We start from the raw sequence: 15,417 nt of genomic DNA, 5'->3' as shown, positions 1-15,417 counted from the left end.
TCCAGTAAAATTTGTAGTCACGAGTGACAAGTTTTTAAATATTTGTTGTTGAATCGTGAATATGTAGCAGGATTCAGTTTTATAAAATATATATAACATATATACACGATCATTTTTCTAAAGTAGCGCGTAACCAGACTCCAAAATGCAGTAGGTGTGTATGGACAAAGTATATATAATTGTTGTATAGAACTTTAAAATAAATTCAACATTTGGAAGTAATGAATGAGGAAAAACATTTGTAATCACGGTTGGGAAAACACTATCTAAAAGAGTTAGAAATCAACACTTAATTGATACAAAGTGCTTAGAAAATGTTGTATTCTAACACTATATGTGAAATTAAAACTTTTAGATGTTGTGTTCAGTATTGTAAATGTTGTCTTGTAATCTTACATTACTTAATGCAACTTGCAAACAGTCATTACACGAAGTAATACTTTAAGTCGCCTGAGGCCATAATCTTAACTGCAATTAATGTTGTTTGACCTTAAGGCTTAAAAATGTTGACATCTTAAAACTTTTGCGTTTAAAGGGTGTACCGGTATACGTATAGTTGTTAGACCTTTACAGCAAGGGCCCTACATACAGCCAGCAAACATTGGATAGGCCTGCATATATATCTGTGTATAGAATGATGTAAATCTGCGGTTGCATATTTACAGCATTGGACAAGAACAAAGGGAAACAACGCATGTCTATCACGCATTTCTATTTCTACTGATAAGCTCCGCAAGGTAGAATACTAGGCCTACATGTCCGGCAACTCCAATAAATGACGCAAGGCGATAGATGATTCAATATTGCGGTTTTATTATATAAATCATTTTCAAGAACGACACAGAAACACTGAACCGTGTATCCCCTTGTATCATTTGTTGGAGTTGCCACAGTTGGCCTATACGATATGTATGGTATATAGCCTACAAAATTACATACAGTATTCTTATAGCTTTCATTCAGCTAAATGCAATAAAATAGACCTTTATACTTAGGCGATACCACCTATTTGTATTGGTCAATAGACTTCTGAGGAAATACATTCTTCAAGAATTTTTTCAAAACGCTGTTGCCATAATGGTCTATATTCTGTACATTATACATGCGAACATACGATAAAACATAAATCAGCATAGATGACTAAGGATAACATATTCCCGTAAAGCTTTTGGCAATGGTAAGTGGCACGATTTTCGCAACAAATCAAGTTTACGAGACGATTTCATAAGACAACGTCGTATTTTCAAACTACACAACATCTGTAACGTCTGAGGTCTGCAGGATAATGTTCGAAGCTGACTGAAGACATTTGGATGTTCTTTTACAAGGAGTGGATTTTCGTCTTGACAAGCCTGTATTATCCCCATGGTGACTCGAGCACCGGCATCAATCAGTAAACTCACAACTCTGACGTCAGAGATTCCTCGAATTGCAGACGACAGAGGAGTGTGTCCTTGACAATCCACGTGGTTGGGGTCCGCCCCGTTCAGCAATAAGTATCGAACACTGTCTAAATCGCCTCTGCGACTCGCCAAACACAACGCCGTTGAACCTCGTACCTGGACAGCGTCCACCTCGGCGTCGTGTCTCAGCAAAAGTGTCAGTATCTTTGTGTTTCCATGGATGGCCGCGATGTGCAGAGGTCGTAGTTTGGTTCTGTCTGGGAGATTGACGTCGCTGCCCTTGGCACATAACATAACCTTAACCATCTCATAGTTTGCCAAGTCGACAGCATGCCAGATCGCACTGCAACCTCTGTCATCAACCACATTCACATCAAATCCGCCTTGAACTAACAACCGTATAGTTTCAACATCACCTTGCACGATGCAGCTGAACAGAACCGTGATCTTCAAGCGGTCCGGATTTCTGTACGGTTTTATAATATAACCAATTTCGGACACACTCACAACATAGGTTAAATTTGCATTGCATCCCTTCTCCACGAGGAACTGGATCACATCGGTTTGTTTTTCGCGGACTGCTATCTCCAACAGCGTCCTGCCCAGTCTTTCGGGAAACTCCGTTGAGCGAAACACGTGGTTAACACTCAAACCTTTTCCGACGAAAACCTTGAGGCGCCGAATATCACCAGTCACTATACAGGAAAACAAATCACCTTCTATGTAATCCATATGGCAATGAGACTTTAACACTTCCGGAGGTAGTTAAATAGAACTTTACACGTCAGTTTCTGCATGGTCCACATGGATTCTGGATTCTTGATTCTCAGAAATGTATATATTTTGACACTGTATCAGTTGAATGCTCAAATTTTGGAGAGTCACTGGAGATTCTTGTAATCCTCTATAAGGCCACATGTGCGAATTTGACTGGCATGATGAGGTCTAAAATGAGAATATAGGCCAGTATGAATTTGGCCTTTTCACTAAACGTCTTCAAGGTTCCCTCCAGACAGTGCAACCATACAGAGCGTCTACTGGATATTTAATAATCGAGCCTGTGGGCGAGTTGCATCACATTAACTTGCCAATGTCTTTATCCATGTATATATTCGTACAGCGTTATGTACACTCGTGTGTAATCGTCAGAATCCCAGAAAATACATACGTTACATCCGCGTCAAAATCTAGAAGTTAGACTCAAATTTACATACAAAGCTTAACAGGCCTGTATACAATGCACTGTGAATTTCATAATGTATTTATAAATGCCGTTGATCATAAGCCCATAGATGTATGGCATATAATATCCGCTACATATACCTGAGCAGATGCGTAGGGGGACGTAGAAGTTTTCATTCCATTATACATCTATCATTTAAAGACTGCTTGAACAGTTCTTACCGATGTATAGACCGTCACATACGTTACACAGTTCCCTATACCGAAGTCCTTACGCTGTACATACGTCATCAAGTCCTCTCGCCGATAATTAAGCCCGTCTTGGCCACACGGTATACCGCCTTGTAGTTCGCCCAAATACTTCATGAAAGAATTATGTCACATATAGGGCCTACAAGCCGTTGTATATAGAGAGCTGGCCAATCTGCCGAAAACAGCTATTCACATAGCATATAGGTCATAAGTTCGTATACCTCTTCTAATGCAGAAGTAAGGCCTATATACACCGGAGATTATATGGCTTCCTTAACTCGAAGTTCATTAATAATAAACTGTGCCAACCTGTTCAGCTTGAATGACTTATGTATACAGCACAGGAAGGTGAGACGAACCGAAAATGAACATAGACAGTTTCAGTATGGAACTGATTTCATCACCTATAGATTTAGGTCCATGCATTAAATAAACCGTTATTCCAATTACTTGTTGGACATTTGTCATCATTTACAATTTATTTGTGCAGTATATATATTGACACATGTCCTCAATTGTCTGTCATCAGCTTGCACACACTCATGTGAATCTGTGCATAGTTTCAGTTAATCAATTATGTTAATTTCTGCGTGTAAGGCCCATGCACTAGTAATGGCAAATTCCACTTAGCACCTATATGCCAGGTGGGCATACGGCCTGATTAATTAACCTGTACTGTATTGTCTCCAAGTAACAATTTGTCAACATCCGGTACTGAAGACACGCGGTGTACTCTTAAATCAAGGTGCATATTCATATTACATTCAACATTAATGCCATTAGACCAAAGGTGCATCGTACCTGCACATATATGCCATTCAATGAAGCTTGACATAAGTTTTTTATGCATGGTCTGCATTTCATGTACGACAGATTTTGTCTTAAGAGAAACGATATGGGGATAAAAGATAAATTAGGCCTAATCGTTAATTAACTTTTAAGGCTTGTATATATATTTGTGAGCAAAAAGCAGCAGTTTTTCACGCTGTATTCCCTTTATATATGTTGTGAAGGACTTACTTGTGTGTTTGTACAAGTGTCTGATATCCGGTGTCCGCCTTGTCCTCTAATGATATCTCCAGAACTTACAGCAAAAGACGATCTTTCCGAAATTTGCCGCTGAGCTTCATGGCATTATGTGCCTAAATTAGGTTGCTTTGACAATGGGTCTTGCGTTCATCGATTTGGGGCAATCATGGTCTACGAGTGGTAATTAAACGCATATCGACTGGACTTTTAGATTTACACTTTATCAACTTCAAAGCTCTTTCACTCGTTTGTCTGATCGTCTGTTGGGAATTACGTCAAATTCGAATTAATCGATTGAGATTAATGACAATTAATTAATAGAGCCCTATGTAGATAAATGATAACATTTTTAGATTTGTCCATGGCTATATAACTCGTTACGTCTGTATAGTTTGACATTTTGATAGGCAGTTTTGATAGGCAGTATACCGATAATTAATATAAATTCAGACGGAACTATATCCATGAAGATGTATTTCATGGACCAATCCCCATCGCTTAAGAACAGCGGCGATAATATAACTGATCAACTTTTAGAAGATGTACATGTCTGTCTGTTCGTTAAACTGATTGTGCCGTTGTTTGGATTCGGACATTCATGTAGCAGCTCCGTTTGTCTTACATGAAGACTATAACCTATTCCTTGCTCTACCGTGACAAACAATTATATAGCTTATGGCTAAATTAAATGGCCCTTAAACTTATTTATTTATTTATTTATTTATTTATTTGATTGGTGTTTTACGCCATACTCAAAAATGTTTGGACCAGTTTAAGACGCTTGCCTTTCTACCATTATGGTCTTATATGACACACGTTTTCCAGCAACTTGCGGATGGTCGTGTGTTTCCCCGGGGCTCTGCCCGGTTTCCTCCCACCATAATGCTGGCCGCCGTCGTATAAGTGAAATATTCTTTACACCAGTCTTGTAAACAAATAAATATATGACATGAGCTAGCTGCCAGTTCAGTTCCGGTCTTGGGCGAGGAATTTATTAATTGGACAGATAAAATGGCTCAGAAAAATAAGAAAAAATATACGGCCAACTAAAACTGATTGTGGTGATCCCCAGGGAAAATCCCTTCAACTGTGGTTATACATGTAGACCTACAGCATATTTGTTTAAGTTCAGTGCTTTATATTTACCATACCCATAGGCCTAAAATATCCGTAACGTTATACAGGTATAGGCCTATGCCTATGAGCAATTTTAAGAGCTACATGTAAATACATGTAGACATACATTTTCGGTTATTTGAATTCCGGCACATCGCTAGTTCTACTCCCTCTATTCAACACAGCGCATTTTCTTGCAATTTCCTCAGATATTGATTTTTGGGGACGGTATTTAGTTCTAAATTCATCTTTAGAAAACTGGTTATGTCCGTGGTGCCAACATGAAGCAAGATACGAGACAGAGACACTCTCCCTTTCTGATTACTACCGAATCGCGGAGAATAACAAGTGCGCGTGGGACAACAAAGATACAAAGTAAAAAACTGGCCGTCTTTTCGGTCAGCTTGCGAATTTACTTTTTCAGCCTTCAGTCCCCAACACAGAGCATCATTAGACGTCTTATAACACGGACAGCCATGCCACCCAAAGGTAGCAAGAGAAAATCTGTAAGTGGTGTAAATCGTGCAAGTGCTTGCTATAGTGCAGCGAAGCATCATTTTGCTTTTAGTGATAATGGGGCACAATAATGGTGTAGCCATGTGCATATAAGGCTTAGCACTGGAGTGGATGACTATATTCGCTTTCTTATGTTTGGCTATAGTATTGTGTAGACCTACAGGCATTGGAGTGCTCATGAAAATATTTTGGATGTGCTAATTGAGAAGAGATATTATAATATGTAGTATAAATTCTGAGAAGCCAAAGTTGTGATAATCATCCGCCGTTCTTAGGATCCAGGTTAGGCCTATGGTTTTGCCGGTATTTATTTGTCTTTCTTTGTGTCTGTCTGTTGGCAGCTTTACACAAATAGTTAGGACAAGACTCGGGCTGTTCTAAAGATAGGGTTGGTGTCACATGGTAGAGTGATGTCAGTTCATTGAAGAATGTCCTTTTCACAGTGAACATCATAGGAGTTGATCAGCGACCAACAAAGACATCAGCTTTGTCTTTACTACCTCCAGGAGTCAAACACTAATCAGATTTCTGTATGTAGCTTTCTCTTTCATCTCTCAGCTTTTTAGAAATGATGTAGACCTAGGTGTTTGATGTTCAAAGTTGTGCTACTTTTCACCCTGAAAACCCTGTGGAGTCCACCATGTTCTTGATAACTTGTGGTGTTCTTAAAACCAACAAAACCGTCTCGTTTTATAAATAAACCCATGTGTTTCACTCGCATTTTGCATGTGCGAAAGGAAATCTATCTTGAGAGTCATAGTCTTCAATTCTGTTTATGTCCAACCAAAACGTTCAAGGGTTAAGTATGGAGGAGGTTCATAAATTTACATCTGTGGCTGGGACTTCAACCTACAATAAAACTTTTGTCCACCTTATTGACTGTAAAACTGGCTTTTGACACCCATAGCAAGAGCATTATTTTTTATACGTGTGGAAGGTCTGTCAGCAACCTGCGGATGGTCCTGGGTCTCCCCTGGGCTCTGCCCGGTTTCCTCACCCCTTAATGCTGGCCGCCGTTGTATAAGTGAAATATTCTTGAGTACGGCGTAAAACACCAATCAAATAAATAAATAAATTTTATACATGTGCACTAATTAATGATATTTGCACTAATGTATACCTTGTATGGAAATGGCATGGTATGTTAGCATCAGTATTGCATTTCTTAAATTTTGTCAACAATGACTAATAGAAATTCACTGTCTTTTTTGGGGTTCAAGGCAGCAGACAAAGAAGATGGGGAAAGTGGAGCGGCAAAAAATGGTTCGGCAAGTGTGCCAAAAGTTAAAAAGATGTCAAGCCGAGAGGAAATACCATCTCTGGAAGCCATGGACTTCAGTTCATCTGCGGTAACAAGTGATGGTAAACCCTGGAACCTGAAGATAGCCTCTTGGAATATCAATGGTATTAGGGCATGGATGGAGGTAAACATCAACAACTTTGTGCAATTTGGGATGTGCTCAAACATATAAACATGTTAAAAGTGTAAAAAAGCTTGTGCGCCTTGTTCTTGGGGTTTGGGGATGAGATAAAAATCACTTGAAACTACAGTCTTCCGAATGTCCCAACTGTGGGTCAACCATGTCAGCAGTGTTAGCTGAGAAAACAACTTTTTGACAGTTTGAGTCCGTAAGTAAGGGTTAAGGTTGCCCTGAATAAGTTCACAGTCGATAATATTTATTAAAATTTCTGACTATTGTTGGAAAATATGCATAAAATAGAGTAGTGATTAAGAGATATACATGTAAAAGCCGCAATTTTTTTTCTCTTTTTTTTTCTCTCTTTTTTGTAAATCCCAAATAATCTTAATCTTCAGACTTTTAGACTTACTCTTCATGAATCTTTTGTTGGAAAATAAAAGCTAAAAAGGAAGTATGTGTAACACGTAATTAAGTGTAGAATGAATGTATGTGGATTGCAAAGTGAGCTTTATGGACTGTGTTGTTGATAATGTATGCAGTCAGTGATGCCACACAACCATGACAACTTGACATTCACCTGTGTTATGCTTTTCCTCTCTTGCAGAAAAATGGCATTTCATATTTGACATCGGAAAAGCCTGACATTCTTTGTTTGCAAGAAACAAAATGTGACGTCAGTAAAATCCCCAAGACGTGTGAAGTTGAGGGTTATCATGCATACTGGTCATCGGGTGATACAGAGGGTTATGCGGGGACGGGCATGTACAGCAAGACCAAACCCCTGGATGTCACATTTGGTATTGGTGAGTGTCACATGCAAATTATACTTGACTGTCATTTCGTTGCATAGTTGCTTTTTATCCTGACACACTTCTAAGATAACCAAGTTAAGGGGTTTCAAATTTGAAGTAAGCAAATTGTTCTTAATGTTGACACTTTAGATGACATACGTTGACAACATGGTCATAAAGCCCACCAAACAATCAAAACATTTATCCGCATTTGACTCCTTGGAAAAAAATTCTAAAAAAACCCCCCACTAATTGAAGATATTTTTGTGTACAGTTTTCATTTGGGTTTCTACTCATGTTTGCTTCGTTTTTACAATTTCTTTCCTTTTGTAACTTGTCTTACCACCAGTGCTTTGCACTGATAAATTTAGTTTCATGAAACGTGTAGTCAGATTGGCGTTAAACACTTTAAATATTTCTGATAAAAAAAGCAAATGATTGTTAAGTGCAGATAGTTTAACACTGATCAGATACAACGAAATCAGTTCTTATTATGGTTATTTAGAAACCTTAATATTAACTCATGAACATATTTTTGGTATTTTCCAGGTAAAGAGAAACACGACAAAGAAGGGCGCACAATTACTGCTGAGTTTGAGAACTATTATGTGGTCTCAACATGTAAGTAAAATGAATCAACGCTTTAATTGCTTATGTCACTCTTCAAAGTGTTTACCTATTAACTTTATTGTCGCATTCTTGTAGAATGCAGATGTGCTCTTTTCCTGAGCTCTAGAATGAGATGTCAAACATTTACAATGGCTGAACCGCCAGCATATGGTCTGGCCAGGATGGGCATATTCGGCTAGGATCTGGCTGTACTGTACATTTACTATCCCAGCGTAACATCATTTGCATGTACGCTAATTCTTCAACTTTTTCGAACTGCCCGCCCAATATTTTGAAACACTCTGAAATAACTATGGAGCAAAGAGAATTAATTTGCACCATTTTATCAAGCTAGCATCTTTATTGACGCAAGCAAATCAATTTTGGGGTGATTTTCATAACGATTGTATGCATAAATTACGCTGAGAAAAGTGCTTCAGTGGTGGAAAAGGTTGAAGAATTACAATAGTCCCTATGAGCACGATTGGCTCTGGTCGGCTTATACGTAGGTGTGTGTAGCTAGTTTTCCTTTGAAAAATTGTACTGTACCTGACAAGTTATTGACAAGTAAGTGACAGCAGTATCGTAAATATATATATATATATGTCTGGGGCCACTTTCACAAAACTGGGTATGTCACACTTCTTGTACTTTTTTCGTAAAAAACATTGTGTCTGTTATAGTGTCGTAAAAAACATTGTGTAGGTTGTAGTGCTTATATCAACATCATTTATGAGAAAAGTTATGAAAAATTGATTCACGGAATTTTGTGAAAGTGGCCCCTGGTGTTTTTTTGAAACTTTTATTAAAGATAAAGACCTCTAAAAAGCAAAGTAGGCATCATTAAATAGACCGCTTAAAACGATGCATAAATATATTTTCATTTATTTTTTTAGATTGTTGTGAAGAGAGTTGAAGCCATTCAAACATTTGAATTCTAAGATGAGCTTTATGGACCATTCTATCAGAGTTTAGGAACTCTGAGGTATCATGAAGTTTTTCTAACTGTAATCATGACATTGAATGTTGAAATTACTCTTCAGTAAAGGATTACTGAAAAAATGCTCCCAAACATTCCCTCTTTCTGGTGACATCAAGAAAGAAATGTGATGTGATGTCAAAGTTCCTAGATACTGTCAGTATGGCTCATAAAGCCCACCATAGTATTGAAAGGTTTGAATGCCTTTCAACACTCGTAAAAAAATCTGAATAAAATAAATGAAAGTACATTTCACGCATAGTTCTCAGTTGTCTGTGTGATAAACCTTACTTCATACTTTAGCTTTCTTTTACTTTAAGGATTGTTTATTTTTTCTCTATATGATAGATTAATACCTCCACACTGACAAAATGCAAACCTGTTTATTTTTACTTGTCTGTTTACCTGAGCACAGATGTTCCAAACTCGGGTCGCGGGCTTCCCCGCCTAGACTACAGAACTAAGGAATGGGATGAAGACTTCAGAGAGTACCTGAAAAAGCTTGATGAGAAGAAGCCTGTGATATGGTGTGGTGACCTAAATGTCGCTCACCAGGAGATAGGTATGTCATATGTGATGAGGTTGTAAACCTAACTGATAAATGGAGGGATACAAAGCTCCACTGTATGAGCCCACAGTGTTATACTTGCTTGTGTTTCTGTGGCTCTGTCTCTGACTGCCGCGTGATCAAGTGAAGCAAATACATGATTCTGAAGCTTGAATGAACGTGAACAAGACCGCTTCATATCCCTCCTGTCTGTCCTGATTCCAGGTCGAACCTAACAGTTAACATCGTTGCACATGTAACTGTTCAGCATTTAATTTATTTATTGATTTATTATTTGATTTTTTTTACTCAAGAATGTTTCATGTATATGACTGCGGCCAGCATTATGGTGGACAGAAACTAAGCTGAGCCCAAGGGGTAACCCTCGACCATCCATAGGTTGTTTGAAGACCTTCCACATACAACCTCACTGGGTGTATTAAGGATTTAAGCTAAAAATGCAGTGCAGTTAACAAAAAAATCAAATTTTTAAAACAATGATTACTTGTTAGTTTTGAAGTTTAAGTGCGAGTTAAAAACATACATGCAAGACAGATTTAAGTTCTGTAAACTGATTTGGAAAGCCTGGATTAAAGGTATATATTCTTTTAAGCCATTTGGGGGAAATTTGAAAATGCCCCAGTGAACAGAGAGCTTTGGGGAATATTTTATCAAATATGTATTCTACCTATGTTGCCAAACATCAACTTCATCAAAGATCCCATCGACTCTCATTGGTTGAAGTCATGTTTTTCTACATTCTCTTACCCAGAAATTAATTCTCACTGTCATGACATAATTAGCACTCCTACTGTATAGACCAACTTCAGTGCAATATATATATAGGCTAGGCCAACTTCTTGTAGTTTCACACCTCAAGACTTAGGTCTGGGCTGCTGTCATGTGACAAGGGAGGTAATTCTGTGGAGGTCTATTAAAATGCTTGTTTATGCACTCTCTGCCAGCACTTGGGATTTTGGGATGGCAAATTGATTTATTTATTTATTTGATTGGAGATTTGCGCCATACTCAAGCATATTTCACTTATACTACAGTGGCTAGCATTTAAGGGGTGAGGAAACCGGGCAGAGCCTGGTGGAAACCCATATTCATCCACAGGTTGCTGACAGACCTTACCACAGGATGGCAAATTGGGGTGATTATTAGGCATATACCTGTACACCACATTGCTTCACACTGGTACACCTTTTAAATGTATCTGACAAATTATGATGTTCCACTATGCAGCAGACCATAATAGAGTAATATACAACGACATCAGCATGGTATAATGGTTCAGCATTAGGAACAAGCATCAGTGTTTACATCTGCCACCTTGTCCTGGGTTTCTATGCATGTACACAAAATCTGAATCATGTGAGTCACTCGTACACATTTCTCTCTGCAGATCTCAAGAATCCAAAGGGAAACAAGAAAACAGCAGGCTTTACCCCACAGGAGCGCGAGAGTTTCACCGAGACTCTAGGGATGGGATTCTTTGACTCGTTCCGTCACCTTTACCCCGAACAGACTGAAGCTTACACCTTCTGGACGTACATGGGCAATGCTCGGGGAAAGAACGTAGGATGGTGAGTTGACCATTTCAGCTAATTAATATTCTGTATTCAGTTTACATCAGGATGTACAGGGTATTGGTCTGATCCTTTGAAGCCCTGGAAAATTAGTACTTCAGTACAGTAATAGTGAAATATTTACTTATTTGATTTGGGATTAGAAAGGAATAGTGTTCAAATAAATAAATAAATAAATTTAACAAGAATGATGTTTTGAGGTGATAAGTTTCAGCTTCATAGATAATATTTTATGGCATTTATTTGCCTCTAGAAATGCAATTTTTATGGCAATATGTTAGGTGATTTACTTAAGGAATTCCAAGAAAGGTTGGGGTACATGTGGACACTGCAATGAAGATCATGATGATAGTGTGTTCTTGTGATGTGAAGACTGAATGTCACATCACCCTGTGTGAGATATATTTATATGTACATGACATGGTCTCCTGAGGCAAACAGCATTGAAAAGAACAAAATATATGCACCCTAATTCCTGAACCTTTTTGCATATGCAAGAGAAATTTTCAGTACAATTTATGCACATTTTTAAGCTGATTCTGAAGACAAAACTACTCTGCCTTTGTTGGGTTGACCAATTTCAGGGCTTCACTAAAAATATAAGTTAATCATTCTACATGGAGTTAGGCCTTCAGAATATGCTTGAATAAACACAGTGCAAACATGTAAAATGTGTGAAAAATTACAGTAGCAGCAGACAGCTTCATTTAAAAAAGATACCAATTCCACATTGGGACAAACAATGCTTGGCTAATCCGTGAGTTATAAAACCTACTGTATTTGACCTAAAAATTCACCAATGACTAAGTTTCTCATTTCACCTTATTGTGAGTTTTATTTTAGCTTAAAAAGGTTTTTTTGAGGTTTGTTTGAAAAGTAGAATAATAGAACTGGAAAAAGTTTTATCACCAAAGGTAATGTATCATGATATTTATTTTTCTCTAAATATTAACACACTCTAGTTTTAGTTGAATTTTTTAGCAACAATACAGTATTTCATATCCCAACTTGTCAAGTGTACAAAACTGTTTTCTGTAAACAGTTGTATGCTCTCTTACATACACATACGTTGCAAAGTTAGTTCATGTTTATTTGAAATTTTTTTTCTTTTATTTTTCAGGCGATTGGATTACTTTGTGTTATCAGAGCGCTTGAAGCACAAACTTTGTGACAGTGTTATTCGGAAAGATGTGATGGGGAGTGATCATTGTCCCATAGCTTTGTTTTTGGCCATGTAGACATGAAGGCACTATCAGTACGTCCCAAGCAACAACCACTTCAACATGGCAAAACTCGGATTTAGGATTAATACTTTTTAGAAAGGAGTAAAGTCTGTAGGCTTCTCTGGATTCTTAGCATTTGTATGTACATGGTAATGTTTTATCCGGTGATGTTCTCAGAAAACTCTGTAGTTTTCCCGGATTATTTTCTGGTCTTTATTCTGAACACATACCCTAATTCTTCTAATTTTTCGGACAGATATTAGTAGTGTTGAAGAGTAGAATACTACATTTCTTTACCAGCCTTTTGAAAAAGTAAAGATATGGGAATGTTCATTAGATCGTCCAGGCGAAAAAAAAAGAAACTCAGTATTCCTACCACAACTACATATACATGTGGCTAAAATGAACAGACTGGGCGTCCTAAAAATCAGAAGAAATAGTGTGTGATGTGTCAGCTCTGCCCTGACCAAGTGTGCAAGTGTTAAAATTCATGACGATCAGGACCCTTTGTACAACTGAAATCCACAAATAGTGAACTATGTCCGTCAAAATTCCAATAGTATAAATGTGTTGCTTATGATATACATGTACATGTACTTTCTTGATTGGATATAACATCATGATCATGTAAAATTTACCAGGCGTATTGTTCATCAAGGCCAGGGTCCACTTGAACAAATACCTCATAACATGATTAGCAACTTAATGTCTTCAGTGCTGGTTGCCAAGGTAGTCACATATATGTGCAAGCTGGCTCGGACAACTGTTCGAATTTGCTCATCAAAATGCTAAAATTTTGTGTAATAAATTTAACACAGTTGAAAATGAGTGGGTTCTAAAAAAAAAAAAAAAAGCTATCATGAAATTACCTGTACATGCCTTTTATTTGCCATGTTTGAGCGATCAAACTCTGTTAATGTTTCAGTCCGTGCAAAACTAAGTATCATTGTGGTGTTAATTACTCTTGAAAGTACAAAAAAAATAGTAATTGCTGGTAAGTCTCTGGAGACCCAGAGAATTGATGGCTCTTTGAAAGTCATTATTCACCATCTCCTGTATAGCTGTATTAGATTGTCTTAAGATTACATTCTGTAATGCACTATAAGCAGTGTGTGCAGTGTTAAAATACACATTTAAGTCCATCTTTTGGGCACTGTTTTGTTTGATACAAGAAATGCTGTTTTAACAACTTTACTCATGGTTCTGAAAGCAGTGTTCTGGCCTGTCTGTATGCTAGAATTCAATTTTATCAGATGATATTATAACTTAGGATCACAATGTTGGTTGCACAACAAAACTTTATCAAATCATGTTTGAATGAATGGTTACAACATACATGCATTGTTTGCTGGCAGAAATCTGGTTACCCTGTCAAAGTTAACCTGGTGTGTTTTTGGGATGACGAAGATTAGTGATCTTTTTTTATAAATCATTCATCTCATTTGTAATAAAATTTCATGATCACATCAAGAAACATTTTAGTATTGATTTGTGATTCTTTAATTGTATGTAGTTTCATATGCAGGTCTATGTACCCGACATAAAGGAACAACACTTCAGTGGGGTACACCTTGCCACGCAATGGTGAGTCAAAACTGAATTGACCATTGTTCTCTTGCAATGAATGAGTATTACATTACAGGTTTTCTCACAAATCGCCATTGCACAAGCAGGAATGAACAACAAACTATACAGTTTAGACCCAAATTACTGTGGCCTAGTACGACCACCTACGGGCTGATGCTGATAACTCTATACATACGACAGTGACCCCACCTTCTCAAGATTTTGTCAAGCAGGGAACACCAAGGCTGTATACCATCTCTGCAGTAGAGTGCCAAGAACCTTAACACTTTTAGTTGAACAAGGAAGAAATATAGACTTTATTGTTGCAGTTTGCATATAATGGAGGAAATAGAAAACGTCAATTTTCACGGGGTTGTACATGAAGTATATCGGTGATGACAGGTGTACAAGAATAACCATACAGATATGATATTGCCATATACATCGTGTAGGGCTGGTGAAATGCCTTCCATGAGAAACAAAGACTAAATTTACGTAGTTATATGCTTTCACACCATGGAAATTTAGGATATACTGACAGTGCTACTCTCTTAACATTTAAAAATACAGCACATGCTACTCAGAGGAATGATTTGTAATGCACATACATGCAAATTTGTGAATAATTCTACTGTGTTGGTACATGTAACAACAAACAATTGCTACTGTAGATCTACTGCATCTCACAAATACATATCACCACAGTATAAGCTAGTCCATCTCACCCTACACAGCATGCGTGACAATGACCATACACTGGAGTTAAGCACAATTATTTATTCTAGAGGTGATAAATTTAAGAATGGACTCTTAACATATACACCATATAGATGCACTATACAGGGTTCCTGCTAGTGAGGGGAAATGTTCTTTAAGGACTTATATGTTTTATAGCACTATCAGTGACAGTTCAGATGAATCAAACCTTCATGTTCAGATTAATGGATAGTATTTTGGGAAATTATTTATCAGTCCATTTCAAAAATAATGCAACAAGATATTTAACAATGGGAAAATTAAGAAATTTTTAGACCAAAATAAACTTTTTTTCAAGGACTTTGAATGCCTTGAAAACCTTTCAAAAACATTCAAGTACTTTCATGGACCAGTGGAAGCCCTGAGTATAAGCTGCCTCTGGTCTCCATAGTTACAGACATAGGAAGAGAAGTTATTACGTTTTTTCAATTTCAC

The 15,417-nt window shown here is 37.5% G+C and overlaps 2 protein-coding genes across 3 annotated transcripts; one reads left to right on the top strand and one right to left on the bottom strand.

Moving 5' to 3' along the window:
• Nucleotides 1–1,127: 1,127 nt before the first annotated feature.
• Nucleotides 1,128–2,135, bottom strand: LOC135463343 (ankyrin repeat domain-containing protein 50-like). Its single transcript, XM_064740606.1, has one exon. The coding sequence runs from the start codon at nt 2,133–2,135 to the stop codon at nt 1,128–1,130; it is 1,008 nt and encodes a 335-aa protein (XP_064596676.1).
• Nucleotides 2,136–5,329: 3,194 nt separating this feature from the next.
• On the top strand, nt 5,330–13,489 carry LOC135481951 (DNA repair nuclease APEX1-like). Of its 2 annotated transcripts, none has more exons than XM_064761740.1 (7): nt 5,330–5,488; nt 6,719–6,922; nt 7,524–7,722; nt 8,260–8,331; nt 9,714–9,860; nt 11,254–11,434; nt 12,558–13,489. In XM_064761740.1, exons 1-7 carry the CDS (start codon nt 5,459–5,461, stop codon nt 12,673–12,675), a joined length of 951 nt encoding a protein of 316 aa, XP_064617810.1. In that variant the 5' UTR covers nt 5,330–5,458; the 3' UTR covers nt 12,676–13,489. The 2 variants fall into 2 exon arrangements, with proteins under 2 accessions (XP_064617810.1, XP_064617811.1); XM_064761741.1 differs by lacking the exon at nt 5,330–5,488 and adding an exon at nt 5,879–6,028.
• The last annotated feature ends 1,928 nt before the right edge of the window (nt 13,490–15,417 follow it).

Source organism: Liolophura sinensis, chromosome 1 (genome assembly GCF_032854445.1).
Source record: "Liolophura sinensis isolate JHLJ2023 chromosome 1, CUHK_Ljap_v2, whole genome shotgun sequence".
Taxonomy (NCBI): Eukaryota; Metazoa; Mollusca; class Polyplacophora; order Chitonida; family Chitonidae; genus Liolophura; species Liolophura sinensis.
The sequence above is the reverse complement of the archived record's forward strand: the minus strand, read 5'-3'. Positions and strand labels throughout refer to the sequence as shown.